Below are 24,739 nucleotides of genomic sequence, written 5' to 3'. Positions count from 1 at the left end.
CTTTTCCCACTCTCACTGTTCCTTATTACAAAATCAATTGATGCGCTGTTTGCAACTGCTGTCTGATGCCCTAGGCGCTGGAGAGGTTATCTGAAAGTCTGTATGGATTTTTACTGCTCAAAAGCACTTTAAATATTTTTTATTAACGTACTAAAACAGTTCTTTGCATCTGAGCTAGTTAAGTTGCAGACTCATCATCTGAATCCATTAGTACTTCAGCATGTGTCTTTCAATAAAAGATTTCTAATAAAAGCATAATTTTACATTAAGAACATTTACAAAAATTTTAACATCTATCCAGCTCATATTCAAGCTGCTCCAATGGAGGGATTTGTTTTTAATTAAGAAGACATTAACTACAGGTGGGAGAGACAGTGGTGAGATAATTATTTCTTATATTCCCCCATAAGCTTGCTTTTAAAAAGCTGAAACCTACAGAAAAGATGAACTCAATACACATATATATGTTCAACCTGATTCACAATTTTGCTGTATTTGTTTTGTGGGTACACCACTTAAAACTAAGTTGCAGATAAAAGTTCTCAATCAATGTTATTTTTCAACCAAGTAGTATCACAAACAATGGTCATACAGAAGTTCATAGACCTTTCAAGTGGCTATACTGATTATCCAAGACACATTAATTCAAGGAAATGCTGAAGAGCTGTCAGCTTAGAAGATATTTCATCAAAGTTTACAGCTATGTTCATTATTTCATCCCCAGTGCCTGATCATCTATAAACTGGACCATTATTTGTTCCATGAATGAAAGGTAGTGGGCTGGAAAAAAGCCCTAGGACAATTTGTCAGTTAGGACTTGGAGTAGGGGGAAATGACCCGGGATTCAAGTTTAAGTACTAAGTCCCAATCACATTTGATATATACTACACCATCCGTTACAACATATTTAGCAGATATATTTAGAAATGTAAGGACAGAATGGACAAACGCTTATTTATAGGGCATGATTTTGAATTCCATATAGATCAATGGTATCCTCTTCTGTTTATATATAAAAAAATCAAGCCAGTATTAATTTTTTATCACCAACCTCGAGTTAAATATTTCCAAATCAAAAATGTTTACCAGTCCTGAAAAAATATTAAAGTCAAGATTAAAAAATATTTATCTTTTACCTCTTGAGTTGCTATTTTACGATTTAGTTCAGCTACTTTGGAAGAAGAATTTTCTATTGCATTTTGGCAAAGGAGTTTCTCTACTTCCCTTTGATGAGAGGCTTTGAGGGAGGCAATGTGTGCTGCAGTATCTTCCTGCATCCTAGAGAGAAAATGAAAAACTCAGAAATAAAATAAGTGGCTCTTCAATCTCTAGTTAGGAAAATAAAAAAAGGGGGAGGGGATGGTAAAAATCCTGGAAATTAAAGCAACAAGGGGAGAGATAGCATCAATATTTAAGTCATTATATTAGGTGCTAAATACATTACTGCCTATGTAGTTCTTAGAAGCACTTCAGGAACTTACTCTCACTCACTGGATTTTATTAAGGGCAAACTTGAGTGTGGGAAAGAGTGATGTATCTCAGGTCCAGAGTAGGAAACTCAAGTGCCAGGGTTAAGCCCAGCATAGCTGGATTTCAAAGTCTGGGCTGCTGCCCCCCCCCCCCCCCTTTTTTTTTTTTTTTTAAGATTTATTTACTTATTTGAAAGGCAGAGTTAGGGAGACAGAGAGAAAGACAGAAAGGAAGAGGTCTTTAATCCATCCATTGGTTTACTCCCCAGATGGCCACAATGGCTGGAGCTGAGTGGGTCCAAAGCCAGGAGCTTCTACCTGGTCTGCCATGTGCGTGCAGAGACCCAAGCACCCGGCCATCTCCTGACGTTTTTCCCAGGCACATCAGCAGGGAGCTAGACTGGAAGTGGATCAGCCAGGACTTGAACCAGCACCTATATGGGATGGCAGTGCCAGAGGCGGCAGCTTTACCTGCTACGCCACAGCACTGGTCCCAAAACCTGGGCCTTCTCTTCTATCCCCAGCCTGGGGTTACATTTTCCGAGGTAATCTAGAGTTCTTAAATATCTGTTTGAATTTAAAGCGAAGTGCTCAGCATTGTATCATTTAAGATAAACTCAGATTTCCTATCTAGATTCTTTCTCTAGAAAAATCACAGCAGCTCACCCTTTAAAATCTTCAATGCTTTGTGTCTAGGAGCATTCATCAATTTTTGGTGATTGCATATAATTCCAGGGCAAGCTGCATGTTGTGAGAATAAAATGATCTTTATGGTAATTCTCTGGACATGAGAGCAATCAGCAAGTAATTACTCTGGACCGTAAGTGTGAGAGACTATTCATTTATCTCAGTGAAAAAATTATGCATTCAGAAGTAGTTCAGTAAAGGGCAAAGTTATGAATGAGTTGATACTTCTCTCATAGATACATTTTTTTCTCTTACTTGAAAGACTTAAAAAATGACAGATTTCATTTAAAGCAGATATTTTAGTAAATTGCTGTTACATATTCATAAAATAATTTCTAACTACAGACACATTTATCAGCTGTTTATTTTGCTATATGAATATTTCTCCAAGGGACTACTGTCATTAGGGTCCTAGGTGAAGCATAAAAATTTAAAGTGTTCAGAGGCCGGTGCTGTGGCATAGCGGGCTAAGTCTATGCCTGTAACACTGGCATCCCATATGGGCACCTATTCAATTCCTGGCAGCTCCTCTTCCAATCCAGCTCTCTGCTAAGGCCTGCAAAACCAGTAGAAGATGTCTCAAGTGCTTTGGCCCCTGTACCTGCATGGGAGACCTGAAAGAAGCTCCTGGCTTTGGATCAGTCTGGCTCTGGCGATTGTGGTCATTTGGGGAGTGAACTAATGGGTGGAAGACCTTTGTCTCTGTCTCTCCCCCTCTGTCTGTAACTCTACCTCTCAAATAATTCATAAAAAAAAAAAAAAAAAGAAGACAGCCCAAGTGCTTCAAAAGTAAAATCTAAAGTGCTCATGACGTAAGTGAGTCACAGTAAAAAAAAAACGCCTAAATCTGGGACTAGGCAAGTTTATTCCTCATTTCCCAGACACAGAGCTATCTGAGAAACAGATCAACAATACTAGAAAATTTTTAAATTACATATAATAAAATTTATAGTAAATACCTGAATTTTAGATTATTTCCAAGGAAGAATCTAATTCTTCCCAAATAATTTCACACTACTGTTATATTCAGGACTGAGAAAACAAGGTCTCAGTTTGAATGCAATATGGTTGTCATAATGACTCAAGCACTGACATGGCTGCTAATTAATCAATAAGCACACTCTGCTTCTACACCAGCTTGCTTGGGGACACAAAAAAAGCAAAATCTTACAACAGTCTAAGGAGTCACAGGCTGTGTATAGTTAACACCTTCTTGGCATATATTGAAACTGTCAAAGTCGGGGCAGGGTGGACGGCATATATTTTCCTGAGAAGCTCCAGGAGATGCTTGTGTAGCAGGTAGGGCCTGAAGCACAAATGAGCCAAAGGCATGAAGAAATGTGGTAGGTTAGGTAGGCATGCACAGTAGGCGTGTACATTAGAATGGTGATGGGACTTGAGATGCCAGCCAAATTTAAACTTAGGGTTGATATTTCAGGAGTTACGAGTAATTAGAGGCCGGCGCCGCGGCTCAATAGGCTAATCTTCCGCCTGTGGCGCCGGCACACCGGGTTCTAGTCCCGGTCAGGGCACCAGATTCTGTCCCGGTTGCCCCTCTTCCAGTCCAGCTCTCTGCTGTGGCCCGGGAAGGCAGTGGAGGATGGCCCAAGAACTTGGATCCTGCACCCGCATGGGAGACCAGGAGAAGCACCTGGCTCCTGGCTTCGGATCAGCGCGGTGCGCTGGCAGCAGTGTGCCGGCTGCGGCGGCCATTGGAGGGTGAACCAACGGCAAAGGAAGACCTTTCTCTCTGTCTCTCTCTCTCTGTCTTCTCTGCCTGTCAAAAAAAAAATAAATAAATAAAAATAAAAAAAAAGAGGAGTAATTAGAGGGCATAGTGACTCAGACACAGAAGTGTTCAAAGAATACTCATAAAGCAAGATGATTGAGGGAGACAGAAACAGAAGTCAGGGATATCAGGATAGGAAAACTATCGTAAACCATGTGGGCTACACTGGTTTACCATGGTAAAGAAGAAAAAAAATGAAAACATTTATAAAGCAACACCTTATAGACTATGAACCGAGGAATAAGGGAGGTAAAACTCGGTTGGGCAGTTGCAATGTGGTTATATACAGCAATGGGGAACTTGGGAGGGGGAATGAGTCTATGGGTAAAAAAGACATAAACTAAGCATTGTTGATTCCAAAAGAAGCAATCCAATAAGTAATTACAGATTTAATATCTGCACTCAAGGAGGAGACCACACCTTTACAAGTGTGTGCCAGAGTCAGGATTCCCAGAGGCCATAATAATGGATGAGTTTAGCAATGCGCAAATAATAGACTATAAACAGAAAGTCAATACCCAAGTCTGATAAGAAGCCAGTGTTTTGGGGAGGGAGAAGTAAGAAGAGTGAGAAGTTAAATAGAAAAGGAATTTTAGTCATGGAGGTTAAGGGAGGACACTACTCAGGAAAGACCAGGAAGCCAATGTTGTCAAGGAAAATGATGGAGAACATGCCCCTGGAACACGAAAGGTCATTACTGAGAGATCAGATTAAAGGAGTGGTGACGATAAGAGGCAACTTTAAGAGGCAAGGAAGTGGAAATAAACGGAGAGGTTACTTAAGAAAACTGGCACTGAAATAAGACTAGAAGGACTGTGATCATGTGAAAACAAGGCTCAGAGAAAAGAGTGCACAGAGCTGGAGATTCTAGAAAGGGAGGTGTCCTACAGCTCCTCAGGGCATGCTTGGAGGTGACTGCAGGGTCAGTCTGAAGAGTCATTTTTCAAAAGAAGAACTTTTCCTCTTAGACTTTCAACTAGTTTTAACAATTGGTCTTTTCTGAATGCACTCTGCCTACAGTAATCATAAATGATGGTAATTCCTTTGCAAGAAGGGCCCAGTGGGTCACAAAGGCCTGTTAACACCGTTCAGGTACATGTGGAAAGCCAAGACTGGTCAGGCTGTGGCTTGGGCTGACAAGGAGGTTCAGGTGCAACAGAATCTGGGCCGATCTATGCTCAGCAACATAATACAACTTCTTAAAACTCAATTACGAATTTGGCTCAGAGTGAAACTAATTATCCAGAGGAAATAAAACATGTCATAATTCAAAATACTTACGTTTTTATAAGCAATTTAACATTTTACCTTTTCATAGAATTTTCAAATTCGTTCACTGCTGCTTCAGACTTCATCTTCAGCTCATTTCGTTCTAAAATCAATCCCTCTAGCTCAGTTTTCAATCTGCAGTTTTCTTGCAAAACCTCTGAGACGCGGGAATCAGTAAAAGTGTGTGGTAGGTAAAGTTTGCTGTCCAGGGCGCCAGGGAGGGAGTGCACATTTCCTTTACTTGGGTGTGAAACATCTTTCTTCATCCTTTTAGCAGACATCTCCTCTCTGCCCTTAGAGTTCTGATTAGACAGCATCGTTCTTCTCTCCTTCTGAAGTCTCTCCACAGTTTTTGAAAGGTCTTGTATTTCTCTCCCCTTTGCAGCTAATTCTTCATTGAGTCTCACCAGTTTTGCTTTGGCATGAGCCTGCTCCACCTGGAATTCTATATCATCCTTACCATTTTTCTTGAGTTCTAGTTCAGCACTGCGTTGCTTCAGAACCACTATTTCAGCTTCCAGGTTTCTAACAGTAATTTGATGGGCTTCCTTAATGTCATCAAGCTCCTTCTCTAATGCTTTCACCCTGGAGAGGTTGTCACGTTGATTCTGGGGCGCTTCCTTCAATTTGCGGGCAAGTAGCTGCTCCTGCTCCTCGAGTCTCTGTTCATACTGAATCTGAGGAATAGAATTCATGTACTATCAAACCCCTGCTGAACATTTCACTGATTACTGGATACTGAGTCCTATACCAGTCCTTCCTTCCGGCATTTAACATATATTCATTCTTTTTTTTTTTTTTTGACAGGCTGAGTGGACAGTGAGAGACAGAGACGGAGAGAAAGGTCTTCCTTTGCCGTTGGTTCACCCTCCAATGGCCGCCGCGGCCGGCACACTGCTGCCAGCGCATCGCGCTGATCTGAAGCCAGGAGCCAGGTGCTTCTCCTGGTCTCCCATGGGGTGCAGGGCCCAAGCACTTGGGCCATCCTCCACTGCCTTCCCGGGCCACAGCAGAGAGCTGGACTGGAAGAGGGGCAACCGGGACAGAATCCGGTGCCCTGACAGGGACTAGAACCTGGTGTGCCAGTGCTGCAGGCGGAGGATTAGCCTATTGAGCCGCAGTGCCGGCCCTAATGTTCTTAATGTCACCAACTCTACGTTCCATGGCTACCTGGCACTTACCTTCATTTTCTGAAACTGCTGTTCCATGGTACGAAGGCTTTTCTTTGCTTCTTCATCTTTGCCCTCTAGATCAGCTTCCAGCTTTTTAATCCTTTTTTCCATGAATTCCACTGTATTTTTATCCCCTGTATCACCAGCTGCTGATGCAGCCAGTATTAAAGCAGGTAAAGAATTGGGGTATCTTCTCTTTAGAATTCCTTCCATTTCCTTTACCTATTAAAATATTTTTAAACATATGTAAGGTCACAATACATACACAATGAAGTAGTTTCATGTATAAACAGATTATGCTACAGTACTCATGTCAAGATTCATAGATTTTACAGCCCATCTCTAGACTCAATCAAATGCACGGATACATAAATTAATTTTGAATTTTATATCCCTAGATTATCTAAATAAAAACTCTAAAAATAAAGTGCCCAATTAACAAATGATTAAGAACACTTTTTTTTATTTGAAACACATATTCAGACTTTCTGTTAGTACCCAACTTCTTTACAAAGCTCTTCTCTTTTTTCCCACAGACTATCGATTGAAAAATTACATATATGCACATGAATATGCAAACTTTTTGTATAAACATGCAGGTTCCCAAGCACCTGCCCTGCCTGGAACAATCTCCACTCCTCGCAGTGCCCTTAGAAGTTCCCTCCAAATGAAATTTACTTTAATGATGACTTCTTTCATTTGAGAAACAAGGAGTATTATGTGGTACTGACAGTATACGAGTATAGGTTTTCATGTGTATACAGTGCTTTTTAAAAGGTTTTATGCTTAAGATATCTTTGAAGAACAAACATTAAACACATTACCTTCTTTGTTAAACAGTTTTCTTCTAGCTTGAGCAAGTAACAAAACAGCACCTGAGAGGCAGTCTAGTGCATTGGTTAAGAGCACGTTCACAAGGCTGGTGTTGTGGAATAGCAGGTTAAGCCACCATCTGCAATGCTGGCATTCCCATGTGTGCCAGTTCAAGTCCTGGATGCTTTACTTCCATTCCAGCTCCCAGCTAATGTGCCTGAGAAAGCAGTGGAGGATGGTCCAAGTGGTTGGGCCCCTGCACTCATGAGGGAGGCTGGGATGAAGGTCCTGACTCCTGGATTCACCTCACCCCAGTTGGAATGGCTCACATGCAGAAATCTACCAACAATAGATGCTGGAGAGGATGTGGGGAAAAAGGGACACTAACCCACTGTTGGTGGGAATGCAAACTGGTTAAGCCACTATGGAAGTTAGTTTGGAGATTCATCAGAAACCTGAATATAACCCTACCATGCAACCCAGCCATCCCACTCCTTGGAATTTACCCAATGGAAATTAAATTGGCAAACAAAAAAGCTGTCTGCACATTAATGTTTATTGCAGCCCAATTCACAATAGCTAAGACCTCGAACCAACCCAAATGCCCATCAACAGTAGACTGGATAAAGAAATTATGGGACATGTACTCTATCGAATACTATACAGCAGTCAAAAACAACAAAACCCGGTCATTTGCAACAAGATGGACGAATTTGGAAAAGAACATGCTGAGTGAATTAAGCCAGTCCCAAAGGGACAAATACCATATGTTCTCCCTGATCGGCGACAACTAACTGAGCACCAAAGGGGAAACTTCTTGAAATGAAATGGACACTAAAAGAAACAGTGACTTGATCAGCTCTTGTCCTGACGGTTGATGTACAATGTAATACTTTATCCATTTTAGTATTTTTTTTTTTGTTCTAGTACCACTGGTTGAACTCTGTAATTAACACACAATTATTCTTAGGTGTTTAAATTTTAACTGAAAAAGTGATCCCTGTTAGGAATTTGGAAAACATTATGCTGAGTGAAATAAGCCAATCCCAAAGGGACAAATACCATATGTTCTCCTTGATAGGTGACAACTAACTGAGCACCAAAAAGGAAACCTGTTAAAGTGAAATGAACACTAGGAGAAATGTTGACTTGATCAGCCCTCACCCTGACTGTTGATGAGCAACTTGATATGTTATCCCTCTTAGTATTTTTTTTTGTTAGTTCTACTTAATACTTTTGGTTGAATACTGTAATCAATACACAATTCTTCTTAAGTGCTGAAACTTAACTGAAAAGTGATCACTGTTAAATATAAGAGTGGGAATAAGAGAGGGAAGAGAGGTGCAATTCGGGACATACTCAAGCTGACTTACCTCAAACGGTAGAGTTAGAAACATACCAGGGGATTCCAATTCAATCCCATCAAGGTGGCATGTACCAATGCCATCTCACTAGTCCCAGTGATCAATTTCTGTTCACAATTGATCATAATGATAGGACTAAGAACCAAAGGGATCACATAAACAAGACTAGTGTCTGCAAATACTAGCTGATAGAATAAAAAAGGGAGAGAATGATCCAACATGGGAAGTAAGATACACAGCAGACCCATAGAATGGCAGATGTCCTAAACAGCACTCTGGCCTCAGAACCAGCCCTTAAGGCATGCGGATCCGGCTGAAAAGCCCATGAGAGTATTTCAGGCATGGAAAGCCAAGACACTCTGGGGAAAAAAAAACAAAAACAAAAACAAAACCTAAATGAAAGATCTCTGCGAGTGAGTGAGATCCCAGTGGAAAGAATGGGTTATCAAAGAAGGAGGTACCTTTCTCTGAAGGGAGGAGAGAACTTCCACTTTGACCATGGCCTTGTCTAAATATGATCAGAGTCGGTGAACTCAGGGGGCTTCCATAGCCTTGGCAGCTCATCACAAGAGCCTAGGGTGATTACTGATGCCATAAACAAGAGTGTCAATTTGTTAAGTCAACAATAGGAGTCACTGTGTACTTACTCCTCATGTAGGATCTCTGTCCTTAGTGTGCTGTACATTGAGATTTAATGCTATAACTAGTACTCAAACAGTATTTTTCACTTTATGTTTCTGTGTGGGAGCAAACTGTTGAAATCTTTACTTAATATATGCTAAACTGATCTTCTGTATATAAAGAGAAACGAAAATGAATCTTGATGTGAATGGAAGGGGAGAGGGAGTGGGAAAGGGGAGGGTTGCGGGTTGGAGGGACGTTATGGGGGGGAAGCCATTGTAATCCATAAGCTGTACTTTGGAAATTTATATTCATTAAATAAAAGTTTAAAAAAATCCTTAGAAAAAATGCTTTTGGAAACAGAATAAGATATGAAACATACATGCAGCAAATCAACGATACAATATCTTCTTCAATGACATTTTATAGAAAGATATAATCTAAGGTATAAACCAACAAATGTTTAAGGAAAGTTAATAAGACATAGGTTATTTTGATAAAATAATTTTATTTCTGGGCAATTGGGTTCACCATTTAAAGTCACAATTTTGCTCTTTATTTTTACCCTCATACATTTAGTAATACAGGAACTGAAGAAGCAGTAGAAGAGGAGTAGTTCCCTTGGCCTTTCCTCTCTCACAGTTCTAAATGGCTTCTTCTACATTGGCTCACGTAAATCTTAAAACAATAAGAAAAATCCAAGCAGTACTGGATTACACCCATTTTGAGGGTATTTTTAACTGTTCAAAAGACTTTGCTTGCTCCTTCCTTGGTCCCGGACCCAAACTACCAAGTCATACCTTTTAATGTAAGGACGGTTCCTGTAAAAGCAACAAATTTTTTGTCTAATTTTCCTCCTTCTCATAAAACTAGTATAATATTCAGTCTACTGATGATCTCATAGTTTTGTATTTGTGATGGAATAATAGCTACATGTTGAAATATCATGTCTTGACGATAGAACCACGTTCCCTTATGAACAGGCTGGAGTTCTTATTCTGATTTACCATTTAGTTATGAATACAAATGATACATAACAAAGTTTTAAAAACAGAAATTAATTACAGTTCCAACTTCCAAACAACTACTTCAATCAAAAACATTCTTTATTCTAAAACGCCTCACTCTATGACTTAATTCAATTACTTGATTAATTTACTTCTTAGAAATTTTTTTATTTATTATTTTGAAAGGCAGAGTTACAGAGAGGGAGACACAGAGAGAGAAATATCTTCCATTCACTAGTTTACTCCCCAAATGGCCAAAACATTGAGGGCTAGGCCAGGCTGAAGCCAGTAGCCAGGAGCTTCCTCCGTGTCCCTCACGTGGGTGAAAGGGCCCAGGGACTAGGGGCCATCTTTTGCTGCTTTCCCAGCTCATCAGCAAGGAGCTGGATGGGAAATGAAGCATCTGGGACACAAACTGGTGCCCATGTGGGATGCCAGTGTCATAGGCGGTGGCTTAACCCACTATGCCACAACACTGGCTCAAAATCCATCATTTTAATAAAGGTTTCCTAGCTAAACTCACCATAAAATGAGTATTTCTAAGCCTAAACAGTGAGCAAGAGCTCAAGATTATGGCTAGCTCTTTGGGAGGTTGAATATTCAGTTTACAGGGCAACACTGTTTTATAACATTTTCCAAACATCACCAACATGTTCCCAATGCAATGATCTCCTATCTGTATTCCTGTCTCCTATCTTTGGTTAAGAATTATAACTCTACTCAAGGCTTCAAAATTTTGCTTCCTTCTTCCTACATGTCTAAATAGAGCTGGGATGCAAAATGACTTTTCACCAATAAGTAAACCATGTTATAAATAACCCTACAGATTATACAAAATGATAGTTTATTACTTTTATTAATGTTCCTTTGAGATAAAAATTTTTAGGTTGACATCTTATGAGAATTTCTGAAACAGAAAAACAAAAATATACCACATATATATAAAAAAAACCTCAATGAAACTTTACCCTTGACACATACTTGTCTCTCCAAATCCTGAATTTTTTTGGCATCAACTGCTCTATCTTTTAAGCGCATCTTCTGCTGGATAGATGGATTCCCAGATTCAGCTTTCAGTTTCTCAATCTGTCAGTAGCGAAAGATTTAAGAAGCACATTTAAAACACAAGACAAAGGACAGATATTTGGTATAGTGGTTAAGATGCCCACTTGGGAGGCCCACATCGCATACTCTAGTTCCTAGGTTTGAATCCCAGCTCCACTTCTGATCCAGTTTCCTGCTAATGCTCACCCTGGGAGGCAGCAGATGATAGCTCAAGTACTTGTGTCCCTGCCATCCTTGTGGGAGATCTAGAATGAGTTTTAGGCTCCTGCCTCCAGCCTAGCTGGTGTACCTTTGGAGAGTGAATTAGCAGATGGAAGATTCTCTCTCTCTCTGCCTTTCAAACAATTAAAAAAAAATACACATACAAGAAAACACTGCAGGTGAGGCAGTGGCAGGGAACATAATATCAGTTCGTTTATTCATTAATTCATTCATTCCTCTGTAAGCATCAACCATACTTCTCTGAAATCCCAGGCACTTCTCAGGCAGGGCCTGGGGCTGGAGATATGGGGGCAGCCCAAATGAGGTCCTGCTCCATGCTGCTTATGCTCTAGTGAAGGTAGACAGGTGATGAGCTCATAAATAAGAGTGACAAGTGAGAGGAAGAAATCAAGACAAACTGAAGGAATAGACACAGTCAGAAGGAGTAGGAATGGCAGTAATGTTAGATACGGGAGTCAGGAAAAGTAGAAATCTGAGCTTCGTCTTGAATGAGAAGGAGTGAGACAGGAAAGAGCTGAGGCCAAAGTACCTGAAGTTGTGAGAATAAGTGGAATAAACCTGGCAAATTTAAGAATCATCTGGGGGCCAGCATTGTGGGGTGACAGTTAAAGCTCCTGGCTTCAGCCTGGCCCAGCCCTGGTCATTGTGGCCCTTTGGGGAAGAGAACAGTGGGTAGAAGATCTCACTCTCTCTCTCTCTCCCTCTTTATCTCTCTAACTCTGACTTTCAAATAAATAAATCTTTCAAATAAATAAATAAAAAAGGAGAGGCGACAGCACTGTGTCACAGAGGGCTAAGCCTCTGCCTGTAGCGTTGGTATCCCATATGGGTGCTGGTTTGTGTCTGCCCAGCTGCTCCACTTCTGACCCAGCTCTCTGCCATGGCCTGGACGAGCAGTAGAGGATGGCCCCTGTGTTTGGGCCCCTGCACTCACGTGGAGACCAGGAGGAAGCTCCTGGTTCCCGGTTCGTGGCTAAAGATCGGCCCAGCTTCAGCCCTTGCAGCCATTTGGGGAGTGAACCAGTGGATGGAAGACTTTTCTGTCTGTAACTGTACCTCTCAAATAAATAAATAAAATCTTGGGGGAAAAAAAAAGAATCACCAGGAGCTCTGCGGTGGCTGGAAGAGTGACTCGGGGTTGTGTGGCATTAGATGGGGCTAAAGAGGTGACCAGGATCAGACCACATGAGGACCTCATGGAACATAAGGAGCCTACATTTAGTCTAAGTCTAATCTAAAATAGCTTATATATCTAAATGCAAACCACAACCAGTTATTTTCATTAACAGTGCTTAGAGTAAGGATGCAATGGCACAAGGTTATGGAGAAATGATTTTGAGGACAATAGGGTTCATCTACAGAAATGCATTATGAAATGATCTATCACCTCAAGTTTGAGCTTCTCAATTTCTTCATTTGCTTCTTTAAGCCGAACTGCATCTCTGTCCAGAAGTTCCTGATTTTCAGCATACCACTGTAATCTTTTTTGCAGGCGACTAATTTCTTGTTTATGTGTTTCTTCTAAAATTTTTATTTCATATAATTTTTCACCTATAAAATAAATAGCTCAATAACCTGATTGTACTTTTTCAAAAAAATTATAAATGAAAATTAATGACTATCTAATTAAAGCATTATAAAAATAAAAGGTATAAAAAAATAAGAGGCATAAAACAAGTGATGTATCAACACACTATCAAATATAATTTACTAGTAAAGGGAAACAAGACATAGTGCTCTTAATCCAAATCTTAAATTGGATGCAAAGTTAGCTATGCAGAAGCTTTACATAAATTGGCTATTTTCTTACTGACTTCCCTTATAAAAGTAAAACTGTTTCATTGAGAAAAATAAGTGATGTTGGGCTCAGGAGACAAAAACCACAACAAAGAATGTCTACAATTATATTAAAAGGTAACAATGGCAAACTCTCATGAGTGCTAACAATGTATTTTTTGAATTACCACAACAAATTTACATGATGGGTGTTACTATTATTATCATTGTTTTTTACAGACGAGGAAAGAAAATGCCATTTCTTATGAACAGGCAAGAATGAGTTTCTTGGTAGAGATCCTACTAATACTGTGGAGGGAAGACTATTACCTTGGTTAACAAGGGCTCCTCTTACTTACCTTTCTAGCCCTGTGTTCTACAGTTTTAAGTTCCGGTCTCTAAGTACACTGGACACTGTGCTCATGAGACACAGCTGAGCACTTCCCTCCACTCCTCCACTTCCAAATCTTCCTATCAAAGCCCAGCTCAAAAACCAATCTCCCTTGAAACTGCTATTTAGCCCATTTAGTCATACGTTTATTTGTAATTTGTTCTTAAGGTTTTCTGCATTATTATCTTATTCTCTTTTGTGTTCCTGGTTGGGATCATTCAATTTTATCTTTGCATTCTCTAAAAAATACAATGCAGTGTTATTTGTTCATATGGAAAACACTTAAGAGCCCACATTTCAAATTCAGGGGAAAAAAAAAAAAGAAACTTTGCCCTCAGGAGGTTCACAGTCTAGCTGAGATGACAGCTTGTAAACAACACAAAATGCTATGAATTCAATACAATTCTTGATTTTCTTTGATTGCAATTATTAGTACTGAAAGGAATCAAATGCATACATCTTTTTAAATAACTAACATAAAAATGATTCTATGACTGCAATACACTTCAAGGAACAGCATTTGGATTATGCCATTCTATTTATGTTACTTAAAATTCAAGATTAGAACAATTATGCACAGGTAGACAGTTGAAGCTTGGTGTTTTACCGGTGGCATAAGCAATCTGATCTTTGGCTTGGTCCCTTTCTTTCTTCATTTTTTCCAAGTCTACTTCAAGAGCTTGTTTGTCTTGCTTCAATCTTTTGATGTCCTCAAGTAAACTGTTTTTTTCTTTCTTGACATTCAAAGAAATACAGAAACAAGTTATTTCCAGTCACAATAAATTGGGTAATCTCTTTTAACCAAACCATAAGTACTGCTGTGAAATATTTTTCCTAAATTTTAGCTCTGATTTTATTACTACTATCCACCCCACCCTAGCTTATCAGAATCAGTTCTAATAATCTTAGCATAGCATTAAAAACTTTCCAATAGATTGTTCTAATTTCTTCTATCTACTAATCTTGTTAATGACTCACTAATTCTTTTGCTGGAATGCCACAATAACCTTACTAGTCTGCTTCTTCTACCGTAAGCCTCTACAGTTTATTCTCACAGTAGCTAGAGGGATTGTTGTAAGGAGTCAGTTAATTTCTGTCTGAAACTCTGGGAGTTCCTCTCAGGGTTATGCTCAGATCCTTACCACGACCTTCTACTTCTATAACCCAGCCCTGCCAATCATGACTGCATCTACAAGCAATCTTTCTACCCATTCCATTCATCCAGAGACATCCTTGCTTTTCTTTGAACACTGCCTGTACACTCCTTCCTCAAGGGATTTCCACAGTGTCTCCACTGGGGGCAGGGCTCTGTCCCATGCTGCCAGGTAGCTCACTTCTTCACCTCACCAGGATTTCTGTGCAAAGGAAGCCCCAGGAGAAGGCCTGCTCTGACCACCAGATCTAAAACATTCAGCCCCATCCTAGGCCCAGGCACACAGTACTTACCACTTCCTGACATATGAGGGGATTTCAGAAAGTTCATGGAAAATTGAATTTAAAGGCAAATCTTGGTGCAAAAAATCTTGAAATCTATGCCTAGCTTTTTTATTTCATAATACACATTTCCATGAAATTTTTGAAGATCCTTTATGTTATCTATTAACTTGAAAGCTGTACTTTAAATTGCTTGTAACATAGTCCTGTACCATAAAAATTGCTTAGGACATAGAAAAAGGTTAAGTGAATTCTCTATATGCCCCATATTCATGCTACTCTCAACAGCCTGAAGTGCTGTGCACCATTCTTCTACTTAATAAAAATCATACTTCTTCATCAAAGTTTAGTTCAAATTAAGCTCAGCTACTCAGTAACTTCGGCACTCCTACAAACATTTATTCCTCTAGTATTGCCTTTAATACTTTGTTTCATATGGCATTGACTTGTGTACATGCCTCTTCTTTTATTACACAGCAAGTCCTAAGGAGACCAAGAATGATTTATTACTATCTATTTATGGAACTGAGCACATGCAGGTACTAATAAATGCACACTGAACTCAACTCCTAACTGCTGAAGAAAATCTTGGACTCACTGGCAGTATACTTGGAAGAGTTGAGTTTCAAAATAATAATTTTTTACAAATCCCATTTATATTACAATATCTTAAAGTTAAAATTTAGTAAATAAAATAAATGCATACATAGAGCATGGTTTAGTCTTGCATTCTAAATGCCCCACAGATTCAGCTGTCTTGCATTGTTTAATCTTCTGTGTGACCTGAAGATGGCTTCAAGAAAGTGCTGATCTTCAAATTTTTGAACATTCAGGTATCTTTCTGCAAATAGCTTCTGTTTAATTAGGTCTTTTCATATTCTCCTTCATGCGTGCCTCCTTCATGAAATTACAGAACTTTAGAAAGGAACTTTAAACATCTTGAGTTCTATCAAGCTTAAGTGCGTGTCTACTCCATGCTTGCAACATTTGTCCAGGGACAAAGACTGTCTACTTCCAAGAAACTCAGTGTGTCTTTCATCAGTTCTGTGGACCACAGGGCTTTTGGTTAGCAGGTGCTTTCCCTCCTTTATTTTATGAGTTATTGTGCAGCCTTTCAGAGAGGACTCTGTCTGCCTCTCTGACCTTATCTTCCTCCACTCTCGTCCTTACTCACTTCAGACTGAGTCTTCTAGAAGGTAACAAACACATATCTGACTCAGAGCTTTTGCATGTGCTCTTCCTCCTGGCTGGAAGACTCAGTCTTCACACAGTTGGCTGCTACTTTTCTCTCTTTTAAATATTTATTTGAAAGTCAGAGTTACAGAGAGAGAGACACAGAGAGAGAGACAGAGAAAGAGAAAGAAAGACACCTTCTATCCACTGGTTCACTCCCCAAATGGCCACAGTGGGCCAAGCTGAAGACAGGAGCTTCTTCCGGTTCTCCCACATGGGTGCAGGGTCCCGAGGACTTGGGTCATCTTCTGCTGCTTTTCCAGGCCATTTGCAGGTAACTGGATCAAAAGCTGAGCAGCTAGGATGCGAACTTGTGCACAAACGGGATGCCAGTACTGCTGATAGTGGCTTAATGAGCTATGCCAAAGCACTAGTCCCTACTGCTTCTCTTTAGTCTTCAACTCAAACATCCCTTTATCAGAGAGAGCTTTTCTTATCCACAGTATTAAATGCTGCCTTACCTCTACTTTGCCTTCTAGTAATATGTTTTTATTTTCTTTGAGGAGCTTATTTCCATCTGCAATTATTTGTTTACACATTGTCTGTCTTCCTCACTGGATTATATATGCTCTGAATAAGTGAGATCTGCCTTGCTTCCTTCCTGTATTTCAATACTTAGATGAGTGCCTGACATATGGCAGATGTTTGACAGAAGCTGTCTAAATGAATGAACGCATTGTTGTCAGCCCCATTCTCCTATTGACCCTGGGATACTAAAAAAGGGCCCAGCACCCTAGCTTTTATTATGTTTCCACCCATACTTTATAAAGAATGAACTGACATTTTAAGAATAGACTGGTACTAATTTTTAAGGCATAAATTACACAAATATACTTGATGTGATTATTATTACATATTCACCCTAATCCAATATTCAAACAATTATTTGTTCATTTGAGAGGCAGAGAGATACATCTCCCATTCAACTGGATTGTTTTCCAAGTACCCACAATGGCTGGGGTTGCTGTGTTGAGACTTAAGACTCTTATATGGGATTCAGGTGTCCCAAATGGTGGTTTAAGCTGCTAGGGTAGTTAGTACAAGTTTTATTACAAATAATTTAAATTTAAAAAACCAAAATAAATGAAAATAAGGGTATACTTATATTATTTATATTACATTTTTCAGTATCTGCACACAAAATAAAAATCTCTTTTTATTAACACTTTTCCTTTTTAAAAAATTTCCTTTAGGGAAATCTGCCTTTGGCAGCTTCATCAAGATGGACATAGATGTAGATTTTCACTTACTTAAATTCTCAACAAGTCTCACTGTACTTCTTAATTTGAGAATTCATCATTTTTAATCACTTATTAGAAATTATCAGCCATTATCTATTACAAAGATTTCAATATAGGGGACAGTGATTTAGCCTTGCAGTCAAGATACCACTTGGGACACCCACATTCCATATAGGAGTGCCTGGTTTTGGCTCTGCTCCTGGCGCCAACTTCCTGCTTAAGTGCACCCTGGGAGGTAACAGTGATGGTTCAGGTAGTTGGGTCCATGCCATCCATGTGGGAAACCTGGAATAAGTTTCTGGCTCCCACCTTTGGCCTGGCGCAGTGTGGGCTGTTGGGGCATTTGGGGAGTGAATCAGCAGATAGATTTCCTGTGTGTCTCTGCTTCTCTCTGTCTCTCAAAATTAAAGACATTTTAAAGCATCTCATTTCTTAATGTTTCCAATTCATAAATTTTCTGTGTTTTATTCTAAGTTCCTAGATATTCAGTTTATATTTTCTTCACTACTTATGATCATCTATATAATTCTTCTACCTAGTTTTTAAATTCTAGCATATTTCTAGAGCTCATTTTTCTCTGAACTTGCTTAGTCTTTTTTGTTCTTTTCTAACTTTTCAATTTGATTTGTAAATTTAATCTTTTTAAAAGTTTATTTATTTTGTAGTCTCTATTCAGTAATTCTATTGGGGTTCTATTCCTGCTGCAAACTATCTCATGCCTGCTGATGGAGTCTTTCTCTAGGCTTTATAATTTCACATTGTTAGCACAGTATCAGCAGATTTTATCTGCAGGAATACAGTGTGAACTGCATTAAGAGCAAATTCCTGTACGAGTTGTTCTGCATTTGTTCCTTTTAAACACATCAGAGGTTATCAATGACTCAGGACAACTGTTTACACTGCTTTTTCAATTTGAGCATTGTGCAATACCAATAGTGTCAGTTCAAACACGAAAACACAAACCAAGACAGAAGAGGTGACCTCCACGTTGCAATGAGTATGGTGCACACACCGAGTAGAGACGTTTTCTCCTTGCTATCCACAGACCAACACACAACTCCATCTGAGTCTCTTATGATGGGTAGGTTTTTTTTTTTCCCCCCCAATTTTACTGAAAGATGTGATCCTCTGAGTCTCCTGCCTATACTTGACTGTTAAAGCTCAGGCCTCTCGGTTACCAAACTGTGGCCTGAGAGGCAGATGCCTACTGCTAGGTTTTAACCTCTCTTTACTTTTGATCCCTAGATATTTCCTTTACTTTCTTGAGGGCTCATTTATCCATTTACAAGATGATCATATTTCAGCCTAATTTCTGGTATTTTTTAGTAGACACTGTCAAATTTTCTGTTTGAAACCATGTTCAAAACAAAAATTTTAAAAGGTCAAACTTAACAACAGACTTGAGTGAGGTAAATGCTCTGTTTAAAATCTTAACATGTTCCCTTCAAACTTTCATAAAATATGGCAAAATTATTTTGTTTTAATTTGCTTATTTCTGGGGTCCATTGGTAAGTTGGGGGTTTCCAATCATTTTTTAATTCTTTTCACTTATCTGTCAACCTAAGTATCCAATCATTTTGTATCTAAAGAAAGTTGTCTAATGCATTCACATATGCTGCTACATTTTCTATATTATATAATCCCAATACATTGGAAGGGCTTTTTAGTTTAGTGCTACGGTTTTTAATGGGAGGTGGTGGAACGAAGTAACTGTCCTAAACAGGGAATGTTTGGAAATGTGGCAGAGTGGCTTTGATTGTAATAATGATGTATGGGTACTACAACCCCTGAGGATAAAGATGAAAAAAGTCAGGCAAGAATACCTGTGCTTAAAACAGAATTAACTTGCTTAAAATTCCAGAACATCTTTACTGATAATTACTGCTTTAGAAAAGTCTAGGCCATATTCTATATAACACAACTTTTAATAAAAATAACTGTTATTGAACAGCACTGCATTTTATCTTTTTTTTTTTTTTTGACAGGCAGAGTGGACAGTGAGAGAGACAGACAGAGAGAAACGCCTTCCTTTTTGCTGTTGGTTCACCCTCCAATGGCCGCCGTGGCTGGTGCGCTGCGGCCGGCGCACCGCGCTGATCCGATGGCAGGAGCCAGGTGCTTCTCCTGGTCTCCCATGGGGTGCAGGGCCCAAGGACTTGGGCCATCCTCCCTGGCCTGGAAGAGGGGCAACCAGGACAGAATCCGGCGCCCCGACAGGGACTAGAACCTGGTGTGCCGGCGCCGCAAGGCGGAGGATTAGCCTAGTGAGCTGCGGCGCTGGCCTGCATTTCATCTTTCTGTTAGGTATCTGGGATACAAATGTTTGTGAAATATAGTCTCTGCTCTCAGGTAGAGAGGTTCCTGCCATCCCCCTGGTCCTGGATGGCATTCCTGGCTCCTGAGTTTGGCGGTCATGGGCATTCAGGAGGGTGAGCCAGTGAGAGGGAACTCTATCTCTCTGCCTCTCATAGAATAATAAAAAAAAAGTTTCATATGCAACTTACCTGTGTCATCCGTAGTTCTCCTAACAGATCTGTAAAGTTCTGATTTCTTGTGGGCTCTGAGTCTTCAACTACTTGAGATAGGAAACGACTTTTGTGCATCTGTTCTCTAATGTATTTTGAAAACAAAAAGGCTTATTTTAATATTTGATCTTTAAAATTTGAAAACAAATGATGAACAATATGAGTTCAACATTTAAAAAATTTTAATACAGATTAAAATACTAACATACTAAAAGAGAAGTATACTGTAAGCAAAATGCCACATTTAAGAAATTGAAACCCTAAGATTATTGGTTTATTTATAATATAGAAATTTTTTTTTAATTCTAAGATAAAAAATGGCCAACAAAGATGTGCTGCATTTCTCCTGTGGTGTTAATATACTCCTTATTATGTAATTCTAGACTCCTTCCTGAGAACAAAATACCAACCTTATATTCATTCAGAAACTAACAAATCCCAAATTGTACATCTCCTCCCTCTCTTATTCCCACTCTTATATTTAACAGGGATCACTTTTCAGTTAAATTTCAACACCTAAGAATAAATGTGTGTTAATTACAGAGTTCAACCAATAGTATTAACTAGAACAAAAAAATACTAAAAGGGATAAAGTATTAAATTATACATCAACAGTCAGAACAAGGGCTGATCAAGTCACTGTTTCTGTTTGGGACACGCTCAATTGGACTTGCCCCAAATGGTGGAGTTAGAATCGTGCCAGGGGATTCCAATACAATCCCTTCAAGGTGGCATGTACCAATGCCATCTCACTAGTCCCAGTGATCAATTTCAGTTCACAATTGATCATAATGATAGGTCTAAGAGTCAAAGGGATCACACAAACAAGACTAGTGTCTGCGAATACTAACTGATAGAATCAAAAAGGGAGAGAACAATCCAACATGGGAAGCGGGATACACAGCAGACTCATAGAATGGCAGATGTCCTAAACAGCACTCTGGCCTCAGAATTAGCCCTTAAGGCAGTCAGATCTGGCTCAAGAGCCCATGAGAGTATTTCAGGCATGGAAAGCCAAGACACTCTGGGAAAAAAAAAAAAAAAAAAAAAAAAAAAAAAAAAAAAAAAAAACCCTAAATGAAAGATCTTTGCGAGTGAGATCCCAGTGGAAAGAACGGGGCCATCAAAGGAGGAGGTACCTTTCTCTGAAGGGAGGAGAGAACTTCCACTTTGACTATGAGCTTGTCTAAATAAGATCAAAGTCAGCGAACTCAAGAGGCTTCCATAGCCTTGGAAATGCATGACTAGAGCCTAGGGAGATTTCTGATTCCATAAACAAGGGTGTCAAATTGTTAAGTCAACAACAGGAGTCACTGTGTCCTTACTCCTCATGTGGGATCTCTGTCCTTAATGTGTTGTCCAGTGTGAATTAATGCTATAACTAGTACTGAAACAGTATTTTACACTTTATGTTCTGTGTGGGTGCAAACTGATGAAATCTTTACTTAATATATACTGAATCGATCTTCTGTATATAAAGATAATTGAAAACGAATCTTGGGCCGGCGCCACGGCTCACTAGGCTAATCCTCCGCCTTGCACACTGGGTTCTAGTCCCTGTCGGGGCGCCGGATTCTGTCCCGGTTGCCCTTCTTCCAGGCCAGTTCTCTGCTATGGCCCGGGAGTGCAGTGGAGGATGGCCCAAGTGCTTGGGCCTGCACCCCATGGGAGACCAGGAGAAGCACCTGGCTCCTGCCATCGCATCAGCGTGGTGCGCCGGCCGCGGCGGCCATTGGAGGGTGAACCAACAGCAAAAGGAAAACCTTTCTCTGTCTCTCTCTCTCACTGTTATCTTGATGTTAATGGAATGGGAGAGGGAGCGGGAGATGGGAGGGAAGTTATGGAGGGGAAACAGCCATTGTAATCCATAAACTGTACTTTGGAAAATTATATTTACTAAATAAAAGTTTTAAAAAAAAGAATTTTAAGAACATTTTAAAATCCTAAAAAAAAAAATAATAAACTAACAAATCCACATTCTATGTACTATGCACTTTAGATTCAATTTTCCAGGGATATTGTACACAGTTTTGGAAGCCAAAAAAGATCATCTAACCCTAATGTACTAAAATAAATAAATAAATAAATAAAAACAAAAAAATACATTTATTTCATCATGAAAGTTAACTGAGGGCTTCCATTTGGATCTTGAAATAGGTATTCTCAGTGATGACATGCATTTCAGATATAATTATTTTGAAGTACTTTATTGAAGCATCTGGAAAGTAAGCAGATGTAAATATTTTCATGCATCAGAACTGTGGGCGCCAGCACTGTGGTGTAGGCTAAGCCTCTGTATGCAGTGCCAGAATCCCATATGGGTGCTGCTTCCAGTCCCAGCTGCTCCAGTTCCAATCCAGCTCTCTACTGATGCACTTGGGGAAGCAGTGGAGGATGGCCCAAGTACTTGGGCCCCTGCACCCGCATGGGAGACCAGGAAGAAGCACCTGGCTCCTGGCTTCGGATGGGCGCAGCCCCAACTGTAGCAGCCATTTGGGGTGTAAACCAACGGAAGGAAGACCTTTCTCTCTACCTCTTTCTCTTACTGTCTAATTTGTCTACCTGTCAAATAAAAAAAAATTTAAAAAATTATTATTTTTTTTTAATTTGAAAAGCACAGAGACATGGAGAGAAAGAAAGAGACGTTTTAGTCCTCAAATGCCTGCAACAGTTGAGGCTGGGCCAGGCTAAAGCCAGAAGCCTGAAACTCAATCCAGGTCTCTTATGTGGGTAGGAAGTACATCATTATTTGCGCCATTGTGTGCTGGCCCCCAGGGTGCACATTAGCAGGAAGCTAGAACTGGAAGCGAAGCTTGAACACAGGCATTCTGGTATGAGATGTGGGTGTTCAAGAGACATTTTAGCTGCTGTGTCTAGCAATGTTTAAATTTACACAAAGGTGTCCTCTGCTTGCCAACCATGTAGCTGCTACCTTTGCTACTGTGTCTTTTGAAACAAAAAACATCAGTATGAACTTTCAGTTTTCTGTGTCTTAATGCCCTAGGTTATTTGATAACTACAACAAAGTGAAAGAAGCAACATTCACAACATTCATGTTTAAAAAAACTTTTTCTGATAGCAATCTTATCTAAGGGATTAGAATTTTATATGAAATGATGCACACAAAAAAATGATGCACAGTAATTAAAAAAAAATGTCTTACCCCAGCTTGCTAGCTTGTGCATGCTTGCAGGTTTGGCTTTTTCAGTTAATATGTTTAAGCTGGAAGTAGCAGGCCTGATTCTGGAATGATTCCTAAGTAGGTGCTGATGCCCCACTGCCCTGCAACAACTCATAGGTGTCTTCCTGTCTGTAAAAATACCTTCAGCCAAACAGCAGCCCCTGCCCTGTCCAGGGGGCATCCCAGCCAGTGACTGACACTGCCACCTTGCCTCAAGTGAGGACCAATATTGGTTACCATCTGTTCTCCAGAACTTGAGTGGGAGCAGAATGAACATAGTGTCCAGTTGAGATCCCATCCTTACTGTCCCACTACACACTTCTCCATCTTGCTTCTCTTGCTCCTTTTCTCCTGACAGTAATTATTTTTTTTTAAGAGTTAATTATTTATTTGAGAGACAGAGTTACAGAAAGAGAGGAGGAGAGACGGAGAGACAGAGAGAGAGAGAGAGAGAGAGAGACAGAGACAGAGAGATCTTTCATCTGATGGTGCACTCCCCAAATGGCTACAATGGCCGGAGCTGGGCTGATCCAAAGCCAGGAGCCAGGAGCTTCCTCCAGGTCTCCTACGTGAGTGCAGGGGCCCAAGGACCTGGGCCATCTTCCTCTGCTTTCCTAGGCCGTTGCAGAGAGCTGGATCAGAAGGCTGGAAATGGGCCAGTGCTATGGCTCACTAGGCTAATCCTCCACCTGCGGTGCTGGCACTCCGGGTTCTAGTCCCGGTTGGGGCGCTGGTTCTGTCCCGGTTGCTCCTCTTCTAGTCCAGCTCTCTGCTTTGGCCCGGGAAGGCAGTGGAGGATGGCCCAAGTGTTTGCGCCCTGCACCTGCATGGGAGACCAGGAGGAAACACCTGGCTCCTGGCTTCGGATTGGCCGTGGCAGCCATTTGAAGGGTGAACCAACGGAGGGAAGATCTTTCTGTCTCTCTCTCTCACTAACTCTGCCTGTCAAAAAAAAAAAAAAAAAAAAAAAAAGAAGGCTGGACATGAACCAGCGCCCATATGGGATGCCAGCGCCGCAGGTGGAGGCTTGACTTACTATGCCACAGCACCAGCCCCTGACAGTAATTCTTTAGCATGTCACTTCCACAAGGATCCTACCTTAGGCTTAGTTTCCATGCAATCTTACCCAAGACAGAAAGTAATGCTGCATCCTTGTTTTTAGTATTATTAATCACATGGTAACTTAGGAAATGTTTAGGTATCTCAGGCTTAATGACTGATTATGAGAAATATTGTATATTCAATTTCCTGAGACCAGTATCAGATTCAAATACTGAGGTATGCTCTAGTTATCTTGCACTATGAATATCCACTGAATAGTAAATATATTACTAAATTGAAAATCAATGTACAAATGAAAATAAGTATAAAGGGGCCAGCACTGTGGCATAATGGGTAAAGCCACTGCCTGCAGTGCTGGCATCCCATATGGGCACTGATTCTAGTGCCAGCTGCTTCACTTCTAATATAGCTCTCTGCT

At 40.1% G+C, this 24,739-nt stretch overlaps 1 protein-coding gene across 6 annotated transcripts in view; it reads right to left on the bottom strand.

The window, feature by feature from the left end:
- CEP162 (centrosomal protein 162) overlaps nt 1-24,739 on the bottom strand; it is a 90,400-nt gene that overhangs the window by 13,601 nt on the left and 52,060 nt on the right. For 5 of the 6 annotated variants that reach the window (XM_008263166.4, XM_002714457.5, XM_070073821.1 and 2 more), the window contains exons 18-24: nt 20,058-20,163; nt 14,253-14,379; nt 12,866-13,029; nt 11,173-11,277; nt 6,396-6,608; nt 5,254-5,891; nt 1,137-1,278 (exon numbers count right to left, since the gene is read on the bottom strand). In XM_008263166.4, the coding sequence (XP_008261388.2) occupies nt 1,137-1,278; nt 5,254-5,891; nt 6,396-6,608; nt 11,173-11,277; nt 12,866-13,029; nt 14,253-14,379; nt 20,058-20,163 (1,495 nt within the window). The remainder of the gene's footprint in view (nt 1-1,136; nt 1,279-5,253; nt 5,892-6,395; nt 6,609-11,172; nt 11,278-12,865; nt 13,030-14,252; nt 14,380-20,057; nt 20,164-24,739) is intronic. The other variant, XM_051854513.2, reaches the window with a different exon arrangement.

The sequence above is a fragment of the Oryctolagus cuniculus genome, chromosome 5 (assembly GCF_964237555.1).
Source record: "Oryctolagus cuniculus chromosome 5, mOryCun1.1, whole genome shotgun sequence".
Lineage (NCBI taxonomy): Eukaryota > Metazoa > Chordata > Mammalia > Lagomorpha > Leporidae > Oryctolagus > Oryctolagus cuniculus.
This window is presented reverse-complemented; position numbering and strand designations above follow the sequence as displayed.